Source organism: Falco peregrinus, chromosome Z (genome assembly GCF_023634155.1).
Source record: "Falco peregrinus isolate bFalPer1 chromosome Z, bFalPer1.pri, whole genome shotgun sequence".
Lineage (NCBI taxonomy): Eukaryota > Metazoa > Chordata > Aves > Falconiformes > Falconidae > Falco > Falco peregrinus.
In genome coordinates, this window is record NC_073739.1 from 66111566 (window position 1) to 66130544 (window position 18979).

The 18979-nt window shown below is 37.0% G+C and overlaps 1 protein-coding gene across 1 annotated transcript in view; it reads right to left on the minus strand.

Moving 5' to 3' along the window:
* The window catches only part of MTREX (Mtr4 exosome RNA helicase), a 49435-nt gene that overhangs the window by 1683 nt on the left and 28773 nt on the right, over positions 1–18979 (minus strand). The window contains exons 16-25 of the mRNA XM_005241989.4: positions 16031–16181; positions 13837–14009; positions 13497–13565; positions 9268–9396; positions 8042–8152; positions 7525–7713; positions 6228–6391; positions 4856–4961; positions 3605–3661; positions 3046–3208 (exon numbers count right to left, since the gene is read on the minus strand). Coding sequence (XP_005242046.1) covers positions 3046–3208; positions 3605–3661; positions 4856–4961; positions 6228–6391; positions 7525–7713; positions 8042–8152; positions 9268–9396; positions 13497–13565; positions 13837–14009; positions 16031–16181 — 1312 coding nt within the window. The remainder of the gene's footprint in view (positions 1–3045; positions 3209–3604; positions 3662–4855; positions 4962–6227; positions 6392–7524; positions 7714–8041; positions 8153–9267; positions 9397–13496; positions 13566–13836; positions 14010–16030; positions 16182–18979) is intronic.

Genomic DNA, 18979 nt, shown 5'->3' on the forward strand with positions numbered 1-18979 from the left:
ATGAGGGCAGGCTGAGACAACCTGGGGTGGTTCAGCCTGAAGAAGAGAAGGCTCTAGGGAGACCTTATCTCAGCCTTTCAGCACTTTCAGCACTTAATAGGGGGCTTACAAGAAAGACGGACAAACTTGAGCAGGCCCTGTTGCAACAGGAGTGTAAGGAAGAAAGAGGTTGCCCAGAGAGGTGGTAGATGTCCCATCCCTTGACACACTCAAGGTCCAGCTGGACCAAGCTCTGAGCAACCTGATCAAGTTGAACATGTCCCCGCTCACTACAGGGGGAGTTTGGACTAGACCTTTCTACGATTCAGTGAAATACTAGCTCTAGACAAGGCATAATACCACCTGTAGTAAAAACTGTCCAAATGGAAATACTCTACGAAGGTGTTGGGAAAGTGAGAAGTAAAATAACACCTCTCTTAAAAATAAATAAAAACATTCATATGGTACCAGTAGGCTATGTCACCTTCTACAGTAAGAAGTTTGTGTAAACACAGCAGTCTGTAAAACCTATTGCAATGACATAAGACCCCCATACACAGTCTCTTGGACACAAAGTGCAAAGCCAAAGCAAGTGAACTGCCAGCAGCTCCCCCGAGCACGGCCACACCGTGTGGTGGCACGCCCCAGCTCAAGGCCAACCCTGACAACTGTTCCAGGGAGTACTCATTTACAGGCAGCGTAGCAGGGGCTGGTGCAGACATATTTCTTTTGTGCATGAAAAAACCTGCATTTTTGGAATAAATGGCTATTGTCTATGCTTACTTCCACAAAACAAAACAATCCGGAGTTGATTAGTAGGATACTTAGCTCAGTTTACCATTCTTCCCTACAACTTTATAAAGCTTCTCTGTTTTCCCAACACACATTTCAGCTTAATGACAACTCAATTTCATTAGCCAATCAACAACTGCTCCACCTGTAGCAAGCACACTTGCTTTCGCTGCGCAACCTGAAAAGGCAGCCATTTACATACCATGACCACGAGCTTTCACACTACTCACAACTGCAGCAAAAGGGGTTTCAGACACTTGACCATCTGTACCAATTAAACAGCAGAAGACCATCTATCTGAAAGCTTGTGAGAGTGGAAGCATGCCATCAACACACAAGATTTCTGTCTAGGAAAGTTCTGCTAGTGCCTGTTAGCCTGGATAGCAGCACAAACCCAAACATTAGTCTCTCACTCATGAAAAGCAGTCTTTCAGAACACCCTTGTAGTAAGTCGTGGGGAGGGGAGTGATGAAAAAACAGTTTAAAAAAAGTGGTGGCTTCCAATGCACTCTTAATGGCTGGCCCATTTCCTGCGTTCTTACTAAAATTGGTGCAAAACAGTGAAGGGGGGACTCCATGTAACAGCTGCAACTCACGACTGCTAATTTGACATTGCCCAAAAGGCAAAGAGGAAAATACACCTCCTTTTAGAGCGTTAATAAGCCATCATGCTATACCTCATGGTAACAACCTCTACCAAAACTAAAACGGGCAGCACCACCACCCAAAATGAAAAATTGTACTTAAGATCAAAATAAGGATGCTGTGGGTTTGGGTCTGTGTTTCGTTGTTTGTGTTTGATGTTTTCGGGGGGGGGGTGGTTGGTGGTTTTTTTGTGTATTGTTTTTTAGTTTCTTTGAAATCACTATAATGTCTTGGCTAACCAGGGCAAACTCCCCTGGGATTTAGCAACACCACACTGCATTTAAGGTAAGCGTAACTGACAGTGGATGTTTGAAGTACTTTCCTTCCTCTTGGACAATGCACAGAAAACCAGCCTATTAAAAGTTAAGGGAAAAGTCATGCGTCAACCCCTGCCACAACAGCTGAACTTCTCAAAATAGCCCCTAAGATCTAATTTTGAGGGAGCTAGCACTGTTGACTAGGACAAAGCTGACCAACTAGCCTAAGGCCAAATATGGTAAATGGAAAACATTGCTGCCTGATGTATTCTCAACATCGTCAGATGTGCCAACATAAAAATATAGGCCACCTATTGCTTCTCCTTTTGTGTTCCCCTTATTCAGGGTACCTCTAGATCAGATGAAAGGCTCAGACATTCGTTGCAACAGTAAGAATCTGCTGAATGCAGAATCAAAGACTGCCAGGATTTCTGTTGCTCGCAGGCAACCTGCTTTACAAAATTCCTGGGTCTGTGCATTGGATTACAGAAATGCATGAATTCCTTGGTTCTAAGGGGTGCCATTTGCAACTGTGCACATACAGACAAGAAAACGGCATTTGGAGAGGTAAAACAATGGTGACAGTAGCAACCTGAAAAAGGATTTTCAAGAATCACTCATTACACACAGCCTCATAAGACTGGTGCACCTAGTCTGCTGTTCTTCACAACTTTAACACAGCCAGTAAAAGATGAAATTAGGTTCTTCATTCTGGTTTGACCTTCAGGTGAATGGTTTGTCTTTTTGTGAAGTATCTGGGCTTTAAGTCATCCTAATTTTAAAATAATGAAAACTAAGTATTCTTCCTCAAGGGACAGTTTCTAGTACTCCAGTTTCAGGAACTAAATTAATGCAGATGACAGGTTACATCTTGGCTTTCCAAATATCTGCACTGCACTGCTGTGATGAACCATCTGAAACAGACTTAGTTACCTCTCACTTCTGTCATCATTAACATAGCAGGAGGAACCTTCCATTTGCCAAGTAAATAAAACATTTAACTGTAATGAAGACAAGCACATGAGCTGTACTTCTAAATGGCAAGCATTTGCAACAGGGTGTTTCCCCCTTTAACCAGCAAAAGTAAGCATTAACTCCTGTTGCAATACTTCGGATTTCTGAGTTTTATAGGAAGTTCTTAAAATGTAGAGATACCCTTTAAGTCTGCTACAGATTCTAAATTATCAACAGTGTAACTATGAATTTTTTACACAGTAAACAATTTTGTCCCCTGCTTAGCTTCAGCCATGCAGATACTTGAATACATTTGAGTTAATGAATTTTGTGATCTATTATAAGGCTATTCAGAATTACCATTCCATGTTACAGAATTACTGTCTCACACCTCCTTAAGAAGAACTGATTAACATACCTTCAAAGACATCAGTCATTTTGCAGATGTGAGCAAAGTTAGCTCCATTTGCCCATGTATACACAACATCCATTAGATTGGGTCTGAAAGAATTTAAGTAATTTTCTTCATCAATTTCCAGTTTGGCTTCTGCTGACACCTTGGCAATTCTTCTTGCACACTCCTTTAAAATAAAATATTTTAAGTTTACAATATGCTTAAACAGATTGTTTAACCAATAGAAAGACTTCCATATTATTAGGATGAGGTTTCCTTTTTAGTGTGAAATTATTCAAGATCAGAAACTAAACTACTGTTTACATTGTAGCAGCCTGTGCTAACTACTTACATTGTAGCAAGCAAACTTATGAAAGCTTTTAAATGCATGTTCTGAATTAGGGCAAAGATTTCTTGCAAACAAGATAACCCATTACTACACACTGCAAAACCACATGCAGTGCCAGGCCAAATTCACTGATGATCCAAAATTAAGTCTTCACTGTGCGCTTATTACACTTACACACTGTACGCACATTAATATTAACCTTGAGTTCAGAAAGATTTCTAATGCACAGATTACCTGCATTTGCCGAAGCGGTCCTGCCAGCTGCTCTGTCAGTTTTGGCATTTCACTGGACTGAAAAAGAAATAATCTTAAATAATCTCGTGCGCTCCCACACGTTTGCTCTACACCAAATTAAATACAAAAATAGAAATTCAGCGTGTGGTAGTGCTGTTGTAAGTTATTCCAAACTCCTCAAACTTGTTACCAAACACTAAAATTTACTGAACTCCCCCAAGTGCTTGCTCCAAAAACTAAATCAGAAAATTAAATCTTTCTGTACAGTACGCCAATGGTATGAAAAAAAAGCACCTGCTTTCTGAATACTTCCAAAATTCCCTCTATTTAGTTTTCCATACTTTTGAACGGCCAAAATGCTGATCATTTATTGCTTTAACTGTTAGAAGCTTTTCTTGAAGAATATAAAAAGCAAATGTTTTTAATAACTTAAACATAAGTGGTTTATATGTGCTATTGTTCAGTGAACCACAATATTCTAACTAGCAAAGGCTTACCTTGGCATTCCGTCTACTAACAAAAGAAACTCCTTAGCATCTGCTGCTAATGTGCTTTCCACATTTAGAATCAACCCAAGTCATGCATCTTGCTAGCTGTCTGCAGTAGTATTTCATATGGAAGTTCATTTTTACTGTATTTTCCTGACAAGGCTAAACTTCTATAAAGGTTGTAGGTGGAAAAACGACAGCATCTGGTATTAAATGTCCGTGGTTTTGCTTTTAATAACATATGGTCTGCTTTTGATATCATATCCATGTGGTACTGCCACTTCCATCAATAGGTTAAGGGTACTGTCCAAATAACATAACACAGGCAGGCATGTCTCAGAATTTAAGATACCCTCACCCTGGAGTGCAGGAACAGAGACTGTTAAGCCTCTTTTTTGAAATAATCATTCTAGATTTTAAATTATACAGATGTGTGTGTGTGTGTATACATACATAAAGACAAGAATGTATGCTGAGAATCTATTAATATTGCTTCATTGCATGAGGAGGAAACAGTGGTAGATTCAGTACAAGGACTGCAATTTCATACAACTTTTGGTATGTCATTCATGAGGAAAGACATTTTAGCACTGAAGCTGCAATGCTTTTGGCAAATTCAATGGGAATTCATGTCAAACACCTTTGGAAAGATAAAAAGTGTGTAATAGCTTGTACTGCTATGACCGATTTCTGGAACTGAGTTATAAATAATACTGTTGTAGACAGGAAGATCTGGAATTCATGAACTGAAGAAATAACTTACATTCTCTTGAAATACAAAACAGCTTAATAGTGCAGTTGCCTGTTCTGCAGATAAGTCATTGAAGAGACCATTGAACATCATTTCTGTCAGGAGTAGTTCATCAGCACTAAAATAAAGAGAAAGAGAAGGAAGCTTAGGGAAGCTTACTGAAATGTAATTTTAAAATTATGTACTATTAATCTATTTTGTGAAGCAACTCAATATAGGTAAGAAACAATAACGTCTTAATTTTTCTTACGGGAACACCAAATTCTAATATATTAGCTTTTTAAGAGGGATGATAATCGTAACAGAGTGAGACAGTATTTTAAACAAACTAAAAGCTCTTACAGGACTACAAAGAATCTCTCCTGATAGTTCATAAAAGGTAGTATTAATGGTCGCTTTGGTCAGGTTTTATCAGACAGGACATCAGTAGATTGAAAAGGACTAGAGTTAGGCAACTTATGAAAAGGGACTAAAATCAGTATTGCTGCTGCTCAAAAAAGATTGAACTGGATTATTTCCAAGATACTGAAAAGCGTAGCAAACTTGCTTCAATTTGCTTGTAAAATAAAGACATATCAGGCAAATGCATACAATGTGGGAAAAAAAGTCCATCTTTTTACAAAGAAAAGTGTAACTCCTCAGCAAACAGTTCCTGAAAGTCACAAAGTTGATAAAATCCTGAGCTTCCCTATTTGCTATAAAATTTTGCAGTGAGAAAAAAGTAACTAGATATAGAACAAATACAGGTAGCATCTGTCAAACTATCTGTAAGGCAAGGAGTACAGCAGTCACTGTAACTTTCAAAAATATGTAATTCTATGAAAATCTGAGTTACACTCTAGAAGTATTAAAGTCCAATTCATGAGTTTCCACGGAATCTTTACAGCATGTTTTAATATACATGTACCTGCTAAATGTATTACAGTAAAATGCATCACTTCCATAGATTTGTTCCAACAGACCTATGGAAGCAATCAAGCAGTATTGCAAACTTGTCAGTGACTCGGTAACTGCTGACAGTCACTGTTACACCCACACCTGTGAGAAACTGTACTGAGAGTCCTGGGAAGTGGAACCACAGAAACTGAGACCATCCTCTCAGGTACTGTACAGTATTAAATGAAAACATACGCTATTGCCTAAACTGGGTAAGAAAACAGCCATTTTCATGTCCATGCTTTAGTTTTAAAATATATTGTATTCTGTCCTTAAGTTGCTGTCTTTCCCACTTCAATCAGTATATTCCCTCATGACACTGATCACAGAGTCTCTGAAGAACCTTTCTTCTAACTGTCTCAGAACTTTAAATATGATCTACTAATTTGAGCCAGGATGATCAAGTGTGTATTCAAGACAATAATAGCTTTGCACAGAAACCAATTACCTGCTGATTTCACAAGCAACCCGTCCTTTCATCTCAATGACATCTGAAGATGTAGCAAACCCCAGCCTTCTCAAAACACGCTTACGGCATTTCAGTTCATCCATTTGTAAGACAGTTCTGGCTTTTTTCAGTTCTCGCTTTGCTGCTTTAATATCCATAGCAATCTGAGGGGTCAGAGGAGAGAAATTACATTTTGCTGGTTTAACAGATGCAACTGTTTTCAAGATAATGTTTAATTTACATAAAGGCCTCAGAATGACAGCATATGGACATACTGGTTGACACTGACTCAGCTAACTCTACTAAAAGGGAGGTTTAAAACAAATTTCTTTAAAAAAAAATAAATCAGCTCCAGTTACCCATAGAAAACTCTGGCAAGTTTGGGAAGTTAAGGAGTTTACCTAGAGTGGGGAAATAACTCCAACCAGCCCACATTAAAAAACCACAAAAGAAATCTTTGGTTGAGAAATAAGCACTCATCTTCTGAGACCTTTACCAAGTCTCAGCTAACCAACTATTCACTGAAATGTAACCCAAAGGCATTACTTTCTGCTATTAGAGCTTCTGCACTGTCTTGGAGTTTATCACAGTCACTGTCAACATCTTGACAGCAGGGTGCATAGTGCAGACACCCTTGCAGAATTCTGCTTGGTCCATCGGGTCCACATGCAACTTTGTGCTGCCCATACCAAAACTACCTCACTTCTGTGATGAGACTCCTGTAGAACCTGTTTTCTGGAGCAGCACAGAAACATGAGAGCTAGTTCTCTGCACAACCAGTTTCAGTCTAGCAGGGTATGATTACATAAAACAAGTGTATTGCTTCCAGGCTGGACGTCAGCTCAGAAAGCAGCAGCCCCAGGATTTGTCTGGTACACTGCCCAAGCCAATAAGCCCCATCAATTCAACTGAGCTTTGCACAAGCTTATTAAAAAATGATCAATTTCAATTATCTATGAAGACTTCACTTATACTGTATTACTGTGCTATGCCTATTTAGTGAAAAAGACTCTAGTGGCACCTCTGTAACCTTCCAATCCCTGATGACTACTTTAAAAGAGTTTTATTTTCAGATATACTTCATATATCTATCAATATAAAGGGTACAACACCACCTCAGCCAGTCTGTAGTGAGATTCAATAATTTTACTGTATTTAAAAAGTATTAACTGGGCTTATTAGTTTAAGAAGTATTATTTGGGCTTTGCAAATAAAAAGAAAAGCAAGTTAAAAGGAACTACTACTGTCTCTCACTTCAGCTAGATATAGGTACAGTGTTTTGTTTTAGTTTTTTTACCTGTGCTTTTTTTTCACAAAGTGTGTATACAGTTTCCAAGTTGGGATCATTGTGAAGAGGATGTGAATACATCCTATGCTCAAATGCCTCTACTTTTTGGATTACTTTTTTCAGTCCTTGATCTTTGATGCCCATGTCATCAATAGGGTCTAGTAATGGTACTCCATCAGGAAATCGTTTCTGTACTTCCTAAAAGCAGAAAAAGAAATTAAATATTCTTTTTGTAAGATCAGTAGCAGTAAAATAAACTATACTTTTACAAGTAAGCTGGCACAACTATAGAGACACAGAAGGCAGTAGTGTAAGTTTGTTATGTGATGTTTCAGCAGTTTTCAAAATCAAGTTTAAAATGACAAGGAGAAGCAAACTGACATATATTGTGGCTTCCCGCCCCATTTAAGAATAAAGCTGAAGATGTGACACAAACTTTAGACAAATCTCTTTAGAACAAGTTGTCTTGGGTTCAAGAGTACCTCACTACCAGAGCAGAGAGCTTACACAGCCTAGTGGAACTTACTTGTATAGATTTTAACACACTTTGCCTGTTGTCAATGGGCCTCAGGTCTTTCGGTATGTAGAGTCGGACACTGCTGATAGCTGAGAGAAGATGTACCAAAACAGGAACAACCTATCAAAGAGAGTGCAGTAACTGATGAATCAGTGAAAAATGTATTTATTATTACTGTTTCATAGCAAAACTTTACAAAGGAAAAGGACAACCGAGTGCACAAAGACATAGCAGTGGTAAAGGAGTATCAGGAAGCAGGAAAATGTGGGTAAAGAGATAAAAGTATTAATAAGGAAGAAAACAAGGTTTGTCCAAATGGAAAAATTTTGTATTCAGTTAAATCTTGAGAAAAGCTACATGTGGGGAAAAAATATTCATTTTTTCTATTACTTTGCCATTTATCTGCTGTAATACCTACCTCTTACCATCCGAACCAAATTATTGCCATATACTTAACTAGGAATGCTAACAATAAACAATATCAAATCAGAAATACATATTCATAGGTTTCAAAACCATGAAGATACCATGAAGAATCAATACTCTAACCCAAGATTTAAATGGACTTGGGGGGGGGGGGGGGGAAAGAAGTGGACAAATTAAAAACTGTCTCCGATGTGCAGACTGCAATTGTTTGTCTTGATATAGGGTTTCAAATTGAAAAATTTAAATAATGCAAATGGTCTCACAAAAAATTTCAACTTAAGTTTAGAATGAGATAGCCTCACAAAGCTGAAAGGGTCTGAAAAAGAGAAAGAAATTTTAAAAAATTCCATTTCCAGAGACAGAAGATACTGCTAAGTATCTTCAAAGAGCATTTGCTAAAGCTTATTACTTGAGGATTATAAACTTGAGGATTTCTTGTACAAGCAAGAAAAAAAAGTATAGACACTTGTTTATCCACAGATTTTATCACATATGTAAGTAATTTTACAACTTTGTAGTTCTAAAAAAAGACTGGTATTGTCTTTAATCTACTGATTTGAAAAATATAACACAACAGTAAGTTTCAAAGTACTTCTACAGTAATTAATTCACTCAAGTATTTTGTTCACACTTGAAAATTTCCTCTTTGGTGAAGTCAGCAACTGTTTTAAGAAAGCACAATTAGGTGTACAGCTCCTTTCTCTTCCTTAATGCATTAACCCCTTTTACCACAGTCTGCAAATGCTTTGGAAATAGAATTTTTGAGAACATTTATCAGAAACTATTGACAATAAACGTGTGTAACAAACCTGCATCTCTCCTTTCTCATCAGGTCTGGCTGGCTTTGCAGCCTCAGTAGCAGAATTTTTCAAACTCTCTTTGCTGCAGTGTAGTAGCACTTCAACAATATATAATGGGTCCAATTCACCAGAATTTGGCTGTTAGGGGCACAGAAGAAACAGGTCCAGGTCCATAAGAGTTATTTTAAAATACCAGCAAGAATGGAAGGAAAAAGCATGATTTATTCAATACTAAAAGTATGAAACGAGCTACTGCTCTTCACAGAACATGAGCTCAGTGATGCAATACATTCTAAAAACTACTGAATCAGTATTGATTGAAAGATCCCTCACACAGAACACTTGAAAAAAACTACCCTTTCCCCATCCTCCCTTGACAGTGTAGCCTGAAGTCTACTTGTGGCTTCAGGTGCTTCTGCCTTTTCTTCTAGCTGTAGCTCTTTCAAAGTAAGCCAACCTCTTTTGTTACTGTAATGCAAAATATTTGCATCATGCTAGCAGTACTGAACTTTGTCTGCTTTTCAAAAAAACCCCAAATTTGGGGGATCTCTTTCATTTGCAGTTTTGCAAGTTCAAGTTTTTCCTCACAAAACCATAGAAAAATCTTTCAAATGTAACAGCTTGTATCTCCAGCAAACAGGAAGCTGCATCTTGCAGGCCACATCTTTATAAACCCCAAACATAACATCTGACATTCATTTAAAGAACACAAACATGCAGATATGGTGGTTAAAGACTATTGTTCACAAAGCCATAACCTTTAATATACACTGCTTTAAAAAAACCTGACATTAGTTACTTGACTGGATCAATAGGCACTGAGGTTGCTCAAATACGCTCCCACTATAAGCAAATCTTTTTATAACTTGGCACAGAACTAAGTTATAGGCCTAACACTGCAGGCAAGAATTTTAAAACAGTATGTGCAAGCTTCTCTGCTTCCAAATGTGAGAAAGACAAAACAGTCTTTTCAAAATCCTGTGTTAACCCAGTTCAGTTTTACTGGGCAATATTTTTCATTACAAACCTAAAACATACTATTTTCTTTTACTGCATGCAAAGCAGGGTGGAACCAGCTAGCATTTCCAAGAGATTCTCAGAAGCACTATGAGAAATTGCCACAATAAACTAGACAGAAAAACAAGGTTATCCTGTTCTACAGTATACGTAATTATTCAAGAAATGCAATTACTTGCTGGGGAAGGAACTGTTCCTCTGAATTCTATCCAACATTTGCAGAAAGCACTCACAGCAATGTGCAAGACTCATACCACTGAATTAGAATTTTAAAGTAATATCCACATACATCAAATCAGTACCCAGCCAAAGCCACAGAAAGCATAATGCTGACTTGAACAAAGAAGAGACTAAACTCACAGCTGCACATATATGCTACAGATAATAATAGAGCTGGAGATGTCTAGAAAATGAGAACAAAAAATATTTCTATAAGCAACAGTATTGTAAACCCATTAATACAGCAGGTGTATAGATGCAATTAACATTCGCTGTTAATATTACTCTCTTTAAATTTACATACACCAATGGCTTTTAGACATTGCTGAGACCTGACTTAATCTAGAACTGCTTTTTGAATGTGTACTGTTTCCTTCAGTGGGTTTTCTACCTTTTAGGTACTAAACCCTTGAACAGGAACACATGTTTTTATATGCTAGAGTAAAATAAGACTAGAACACCCTGTAAAAAATTTAGTCACAGACATCTCTGTCATATCATATTGCATGATTAGGTATATTTCAAGGATTTTAGATTTGCCCCGAAACATCTATTACTTCATGTGCCTGGAAACAAAACAAGGTAAGACAGTTGATCATATCTGCAAATCAAGCAATATGGCACAGATCACAAATTCAGATTCCCAGATTAATAACATCTGACTCATGGAAAATTCAATGACCATGACACAGCACTAAAATTTATGTTTACGCAGTAAACAATATAAACAAACATGAACAGAGAAGCAGGAGAATTTAAGTTTAACATACAAGGATTATAGCAATCTAAATAGGAAAGGCCAAATTGCAGCAGCTGAAATTCTAATACCAGCAACCATTAACAGACAAAAATCTGATGTCTAGAATCAAGGATCAGATGACAATATGGACTATAAACAGCACAATAAAACTAGCACACTGCTGGCACAATCTAGTGGAAATAAAATTTCTTACTCAAAAATGAATTCCAAAGCAAACAGTGACTTTGCTGCCTATTATAATGTACAATATATAGCAAGCAGTACCACTTGAAATAAATTCTCTCTACTGTAATTCAGGATAAAATACTGTTTGCATTCACAATTTTGTGGAACACTGCAGTGTGAAATTATGCTGGAAAAACATCTAAATAAACAATGAACATAACTGGCAATGACTCATGCTTTTGCTTTCAATTGCAATTAATAAAGAGAATTACTCAGTGAAATACAGACATACTTTAACTCTGAATGTCAATCTTCATTACATATCTTCCGTACTAGAAAAAGGACTTCATTAGAAACTATGACACCGTGAAGAATTTACAACTAAAGAGAAACTAGTAATATAGACTGAATTCAACATAATTTCTAAGAGCAAATCCAAAGAACTGTCACAGCTTAGAAGTGGATGAAGATTTAAAGATGTGGCATAATAACGATATACTTCCAATACTAAGTAAGTATACTACTACATTAAACTAATGGGGAAATGCATCTGTATCCCAGGACAAAAATACATTGAATAGACACATTAAAATGGGTAAATAACAGCTTCTTCATTTGTTTTGCCTCTGCTCATAGAAACTAGTCTTCCCATACCGATTTTAAGTTACATAGCTTTAAGTCTGTTCCATAATTTTCAGCACCTATTGTCATTCTTTCCATAGAACTCAGAAGGAAAAATTCAACCCAGCTGCTAGAATGACTTAATGAAAAAAGTGCTGCTGGAGCCATGGAGCCAGAGCCATCTCCTGCAGAACAGACTGTAATTTCAAAGCTAATGTTTAAACCTAAGGGCTTTATACAACAGTGAGACAAGCCAGATAGGGAAGGCAAATAGGTATGCGGATAAAATATGACACAGACAGAAGAAATGCCTCCAGTGACAAAGAAGTTGGCAATTTTACATAGAAAGTTTGGGTGACGGGGAAATCTGTTTTAATGCTCATGTGGCCCTATGAAAAAAGCAATTTATAAGAAAAAGTTTAAGCAATAGCAGTCACAATCCAGTCTTCCAACTTGAAAAAGGAAGAAATGTGACTTTCAAAAGGAAGATGGAAAACCAGAACAAAATCTTTTTTAATAAGTTCTGTATGCACACATTTTTCTCATTTCCTCTTTAATGAATATATATTAGAGAAGCACCAAAAGGTGCCACAGTGCACAGGCGCCACCAGAACTTGACGAAGACAACTTCTCATTTAGGCCTAGTAATTAATGCTAATGCTCTCCTGCCAAAATTACAGCAAAAATGCTACCACAGAAGAATACACTTTAAACTTAGGTTTTAGTTTAGCCAGCTGAGTTGCTTGTCAAAACATTTCTGAAATGGAGACCAAAACATCATCCCTGGGGTTATGCGGAAACCAACTATAAAAATGGATTTTTGGAAGGAAACCCAAATCTGGCTTCTATTGCATCACTGTCCTCTGTATTTTTTTCCACATTTCCCTGAACCCATTGCTATTGTTTTGCTCTCTTTGCATTTTAAGTTTCCAACCCTCAACTCTACAGCAACACCCCAGAGGACAAGGAATCCCATGTCTCATGCACAAGCTTAGGACTCAAGACACAATTCCCCAGTTTAAGATAATAGTCTATATAGTGCCAAATGTCAGCCTTTCTATGCTGTCAACCCTTAAGTTTCTACAGATTTTCTGAGAGTAGAAAACGTATCTTTCCCATGAATGGCTTAGTGTAGCACTGTTGGGGATTTCTCACAGGCAGACCAAGTATTCGGAAATTACTGTAGTGCCATGTGCACTTTTTTTTTATCCCAGACACAAGCAAGCATTATCTTTGTAAATACGCTAAAAGTTAAAAAATGAACACAACACTTAGGGTTTGTCCCACCTTCCAGTTTTTTCCTTTATACTTTCATTTCAGGAAGGCTTGAGCTTTTTGTAAATTTGGGGTGAAAGGGAATTTTTTTGCCTTTGAAAACTACAAAGAAAATTCTATCTTATTTTCAAAAAAAGCGGTAAGGTATATATTTTTCTAACAGAAAGAATGTATATTTTACCTTAACATTCGATTTCTTAGAGAAATTAACAACCACTCCCCATCCAAAGTCATCACCTTCATTCTTCACCTAAAAATATTACAAAGATATTATAACCCATGTATAATCACATTCTAGCAAGCAGATCATAGTAATGGACTAATATTCAAAACGAACACATTTCTTTTAATTAATTTTTGAATGTTTAACACAGAAACATAACAAAATTTAAAAAGTATTGCTTAGAGTGATGCAACGTAATTTTTCAAGATGGTAAGTGGCAGACACAAATGAATCCTGCAAATTGCAAGGATAGGTAGAGATGTGAAATAAAAACAAAACAAAAGAAAAATCAAATTACCTTTACTAGTCTTCCTGGCTGTAGGAAGGGCAAGCAATACTTTGGTTTGTGAACATATTCTTCAATCTCTTTACCCAGTTTTGCAAGCTGCTGTCGGATTTTGTAGTATATGACCACATTTTCCTCATTGGGAATTGCTATTTTGTTGTACTGTCCTTCCAAATTATTCACTTCTATAATACAAAGTATAATGTCATGGAAATTAATAACTTCATAGATTTAGAAATCAATGTTTCACTTCCAGATCTATATAACTAGTGTTTTGTCACCATTTTTCACATTAATTTCCTATTGACAATAATCCATTCTCTGGAAAGCTAGAAATCTATAAATGTGCATTTTATTTCTAGGAAAATAAATATTAATGCTTTTTTTTTTTTTTTAAATAATAAACAAGCTTGAGAAAACAGAGAAGGCTAGATCCCCAATCCAGGAATTTCTGATTTAGGGTTGCAGAGAAGTCCCACAAAAACTTGCAATGATTTTTAGGAGAGTGTTCACTGCCTACCAGTACTCTTCTGCCTCCTCCTATGAAAATGAGATTACTCAAAGACATCTTCTAACAAGATGTCTTCCAATAAGAGAGAAGTTGGTGGAAGATGCTCTTCCTAACCTGTTTTAGGCTCTGATTTAATCAGTTGGAAATCAGTATTTTCTTCCTTCATTTTTACACCTTATTTAGGCAAATCAGTTTTTATTATAAGCAAAATGCTTCATTCATTCAACACTAGTAATACCATAAACAAAGGACACATTATAAAGATCTCTTTTTCCTCTCTAGCAACTCACTGTCTTGTATACTATTTGAATGCGTATGGGTGACTCAGAAACCCCACTTCACTGGAACTTGCGAGACAGCTCAGGGAATTTCTCCCTATTTTTAGATGTCAACTTTTTGAAGAAAAAAACAGTAATCCATACTCACAGCATAATTTCCTCCTTGATCTAAACAACCGTTTCTCTCCTTTGTGTTTTTAATTGCAGTTGAAGCAATTAAAAAATTGTAACACCCAGTATGGTGCCTAAATAAAAAATGTCCAAGAAATAAGAAAAATGTTCTCCTGCTCCATTTCTCTATTTAAATGGCAATGCTGGAATTCTAGACTGAAGAGCTAGGCATGCGCAATGGAACAGGTTGGTTTTCAGGAAATACCTACTATATTTGACTACTACCATCTTAATACTGCATCTGCCAACTAACAGAAACTCTACAAAGGGAATCACACACATACTCTGCACATTTATCAAAGCTACACAGACACACACACACCGTGTCTCTCTTACTATTCATTTAACAAACAAACAGGTGAACTGCTCATTCATCAATGGCAAAGGAAGCAGTTGCCTCTCATGTTCTTAAGATTCTTCTGGGTTAAGTTTTGAAAGAGGCCTCACTCTCAAACACTGGCTGAGATCTTTGGAAACTGACTTTGGCTCAGGAAAACACAGTATTTAAAGATCATGGTTTAACATTTAGTTACTCAGTGAAGAGCACATGATGTCTCGGTCCTCTCTGAATTATGCTTTGTGTTTTAATTAAGCATTTTTTCCTATACTACTTTGAATGAAGTGTGCATGAGTTCTTTTTAGAGATGGCAATGCAATATTAAAGTTACATTTCTTTTAGCCAAGTTCTGCATATCAAAAAGGAGTAACTTTTCCCTGCACCTTTTAGAATTGTTTTTCCTTCTTCTTGTCCTACAGCAGGGGTCCTCAAACTTTTTAACCAGGGGGCCGGCGCGTGGATGAAGTGGCAGGCAGTCATCTGTGGCTGCTTGGTTTCCTCCCCCAAGCCCCGGTGCAGGGGGGGGGAGTGGGGGGAGGGGGGGGGGTGTGTCTGTAAATACCGGGGGCCGGACTGAGGACCCTGGGGGGCCGTATCAGGCCCGCGGGCCATAGTTTGAGGACCCCTGTCCTACAGTTTAGCAATGTGACAACCATTCTTGTCTGATTCAGAGAAGAAAGTTCTCTTCACAGAATGACACTGCATATCAATATAGGTCCATAGAACAGGAGGAAACTACTCTTACTGAAACTATAACCTAACAGCAAAAGGTGCAGTGGCAACTGTTGGCAGGGAAAAGAAGAACTGCATAGATAAAAACTCTTACCAGCATAATGAAGTTTAACTACCCAATCTCAAATGCAACATCTTTCATACTGACTCTCATGAGTACAACACAGTAATACTCACTTTCTACTATTTCTGGAATAGTTCTGTAATGTTGGAACTGATAGAAGGATTTTTCTAACATGTATTCAGGATTAATTTCCTCTACTCGAAGCAAGTTCAATACCATGTTGTACGTCAGGTGGAATGCACTGTTTAAAGGATCAGCTGAACCCTGAAAAAGATCCAAGAACACTATCCAGTTAAAAATATTAAGTGCAACATATAAGAACATATCAAATAAACCACGATGCAGTGTTTTATATGAGGAGCTGCTTTGCTGGGTAGTACCACTTGTCTTGAATTTAATAGTACATGTCTCATCAAATCCTAAGGAATTTTATTATGCTGAACATGTAACAGTATTTATGTCTCACTGTATCTATAGTTATACTACAATATTATAAATTAGATCCGATATGGAGTGAAAAGTTCAGATTAAAAACTTGGATGTTTCTTATAGTCTATTATAATTTGGATTCCATTATCTGAAGTTTAAAATAATAAGCTATTTAACTATTTAAAGCAATCCATTATTTTAACACTCTGAAAGAACTTATTTGCACACCTTTTTCTCTTAATACTTACTGATCACACCAGTGTCTTGGGAAGCCTGTTCAAAAATAGGTGGTCTGCAACTCCTTTAATTTATGTAAAGCCTCATTATAGAATTAATTTATTTCTTGCCCAAGAGAGGTTGTGGACTCTCCACTTGTTAAGATACACAAAAGCCATCTGGACACTGTCCTCAGCAGCCTACTCTAGATGACCCTGCTTGAGCAGGTAGCTTGGACAAGATGACCTCCAGAGGTTCCTTACAACCTCAACCATTCTGGGATTCTGTGAAGTTCCCGTTTTTGTACAAGCTGGTATTTACAGGTATTTTGAAAAACCAAAGAAGAAAGGATGCTGGCAAAGCACTGTAGGGAAATACCATACCACTAACTTCTTTCCCCATTCTTATTTTCTAACATCTAGTACTGTCCTCTGTAAAGAAAGGGTACTGGCCTAGGTAGATGCACCTTTGGCCTGACACACCATGGCTGATACTATGTTCTTACCCAAGAGGAAGACCTCATTACCATAAGAAAAGCAAACGTTTAACTGATACACATTAAAACAAGGAGCTATTCCAAGAACACACAGAACAGTTAAAACTGTCTAGGGAAGATCCAGAACACCTCAACACTACAGCCTCTCTGAGCAAACTTGAGTAACTGTCTCTAACTTCAGTGTCAGCACAGGCAGCCATCCTCATAAACCAAATAAAAAGTTGCTGCAGCCAGATGACAGAGACCCAAAACTTCTGAAGTATGAAAATGCCCAACTGCAGTGCATAAGCTTTCATCTAAAGTAGCACTGGTACAAAAGGAACAGGTGTTTGAGAGTTCTTCGGAAAGGATTCAAAGGGAAATCCAGGAGTTATGAAGCAGAAAATTACAAATTCTGTGCCACAAAAGCAGTGGAAACCAGAAGCAACAGATAGGTGGATAGAATACAGCAGAACAGCAGCATAAATAGACTTTTTTTAAAAAACAAGGTAGATCACACGAATCTTTCAGAGCTCTTTGAAAGTGTTAACAAGTATGCGGATTATTGTACCTCCTTGATTCCTGAAATGCTTATGACAACACACTCCCTACCCCCACCAAGCTAATGTAATTAAGTCTTTGAAGGATTTTTTTAAAACTGACATCTTGTGAATTACTAAGCAGAAAATGTATTTTTTTCAAAATAAAGTTTCCCAGTGGAGACTCAAAGAGGTCTAGACTTAATAGAAATCTAGAAAAGGCATGGATAGAAAAATAGCAAGGCCTGCTAAAAATATTACTAGATCACTGAAGACACTGAAGATCAGCAGTCTGCAGAGTTGCATGATGATGAGTAAAATGACAAATGAAATTTAATCTGAAAGTGTATTTTAAGAAGATGAAGTGCAGCGGTTTGGAACAGTTTAGTATTTGCTGCTGATTAAAGTGACCTATACCTAAAATAAAATTTACCGAACAAGTGGTGTCATTTCAACAAGGCCTAGAAGTAAATTGTTATGGTTAAACATTTTAAAGTAATAACAACTAAAACAGATAACAAGAAAATTAGCATGTTTCAAGACATACTTTTCATGCAACCATATGACTGCTGAAATTTCAACATATTCTATCAGACATTTTAGCAGCTCAGAGAGGGCTGACACTGGGAAACATGCTCTCTGCACTTTCTTTTAAGCTCAACATTTGCTTTACTAACAATTATTCTGTATCCTCTTACAACTGATTTCTTTGCCTTTTGCTATACAGTAATATATGTAGCTGAGATATTCCCTCATCACGCATAATATAAAAAAAGCATAGGCCACTAGAAAAACAACTGATTATTAGTTTATATACGCAAAATGCTGAAATTCAGTTCAAGTGCTCTCCTAGATCAAGCTAAGTGTAATGGATTCTAAGCTACATTACCATAATATATACCTTTTCCCTTCAATTTTAAATGCGCTGTCACAGATTTTGATACTACATCCATAGATGCACCGACATCAGATTTAGTAAGAGACAATTTGAATCTAAGATGCCTTCACATGTAGCAGATTTAAGAATGTAATCCAATTTGCTTTATATAAGAAACAGTCTTATGAGATTACCTTACAAATCCCAGGAACCTATTCACTGCATGATTATTTCATATCAAGAAAAAACCCAACTCTTACAGAGAAGACTTCATCTTATGCTTATACCAAGAAAGTATCAATATGAATACACGTAAAACAAGCTTAAGATAAATCATACATGATAAAGCATGTTTTGCTTTCCATGGCCAGAGACTCATTCAGTCATTCTAGTTCACATCTATGAGCAGATCATAAATACAAATGTAGGTTTTCACCTCAAGTGATGTACCGCATAACAGAAATACGTTTTAAATAAGATAATGACATGTGTATTTAAAGTAACACCGTCAGTTCTGAAATTACCA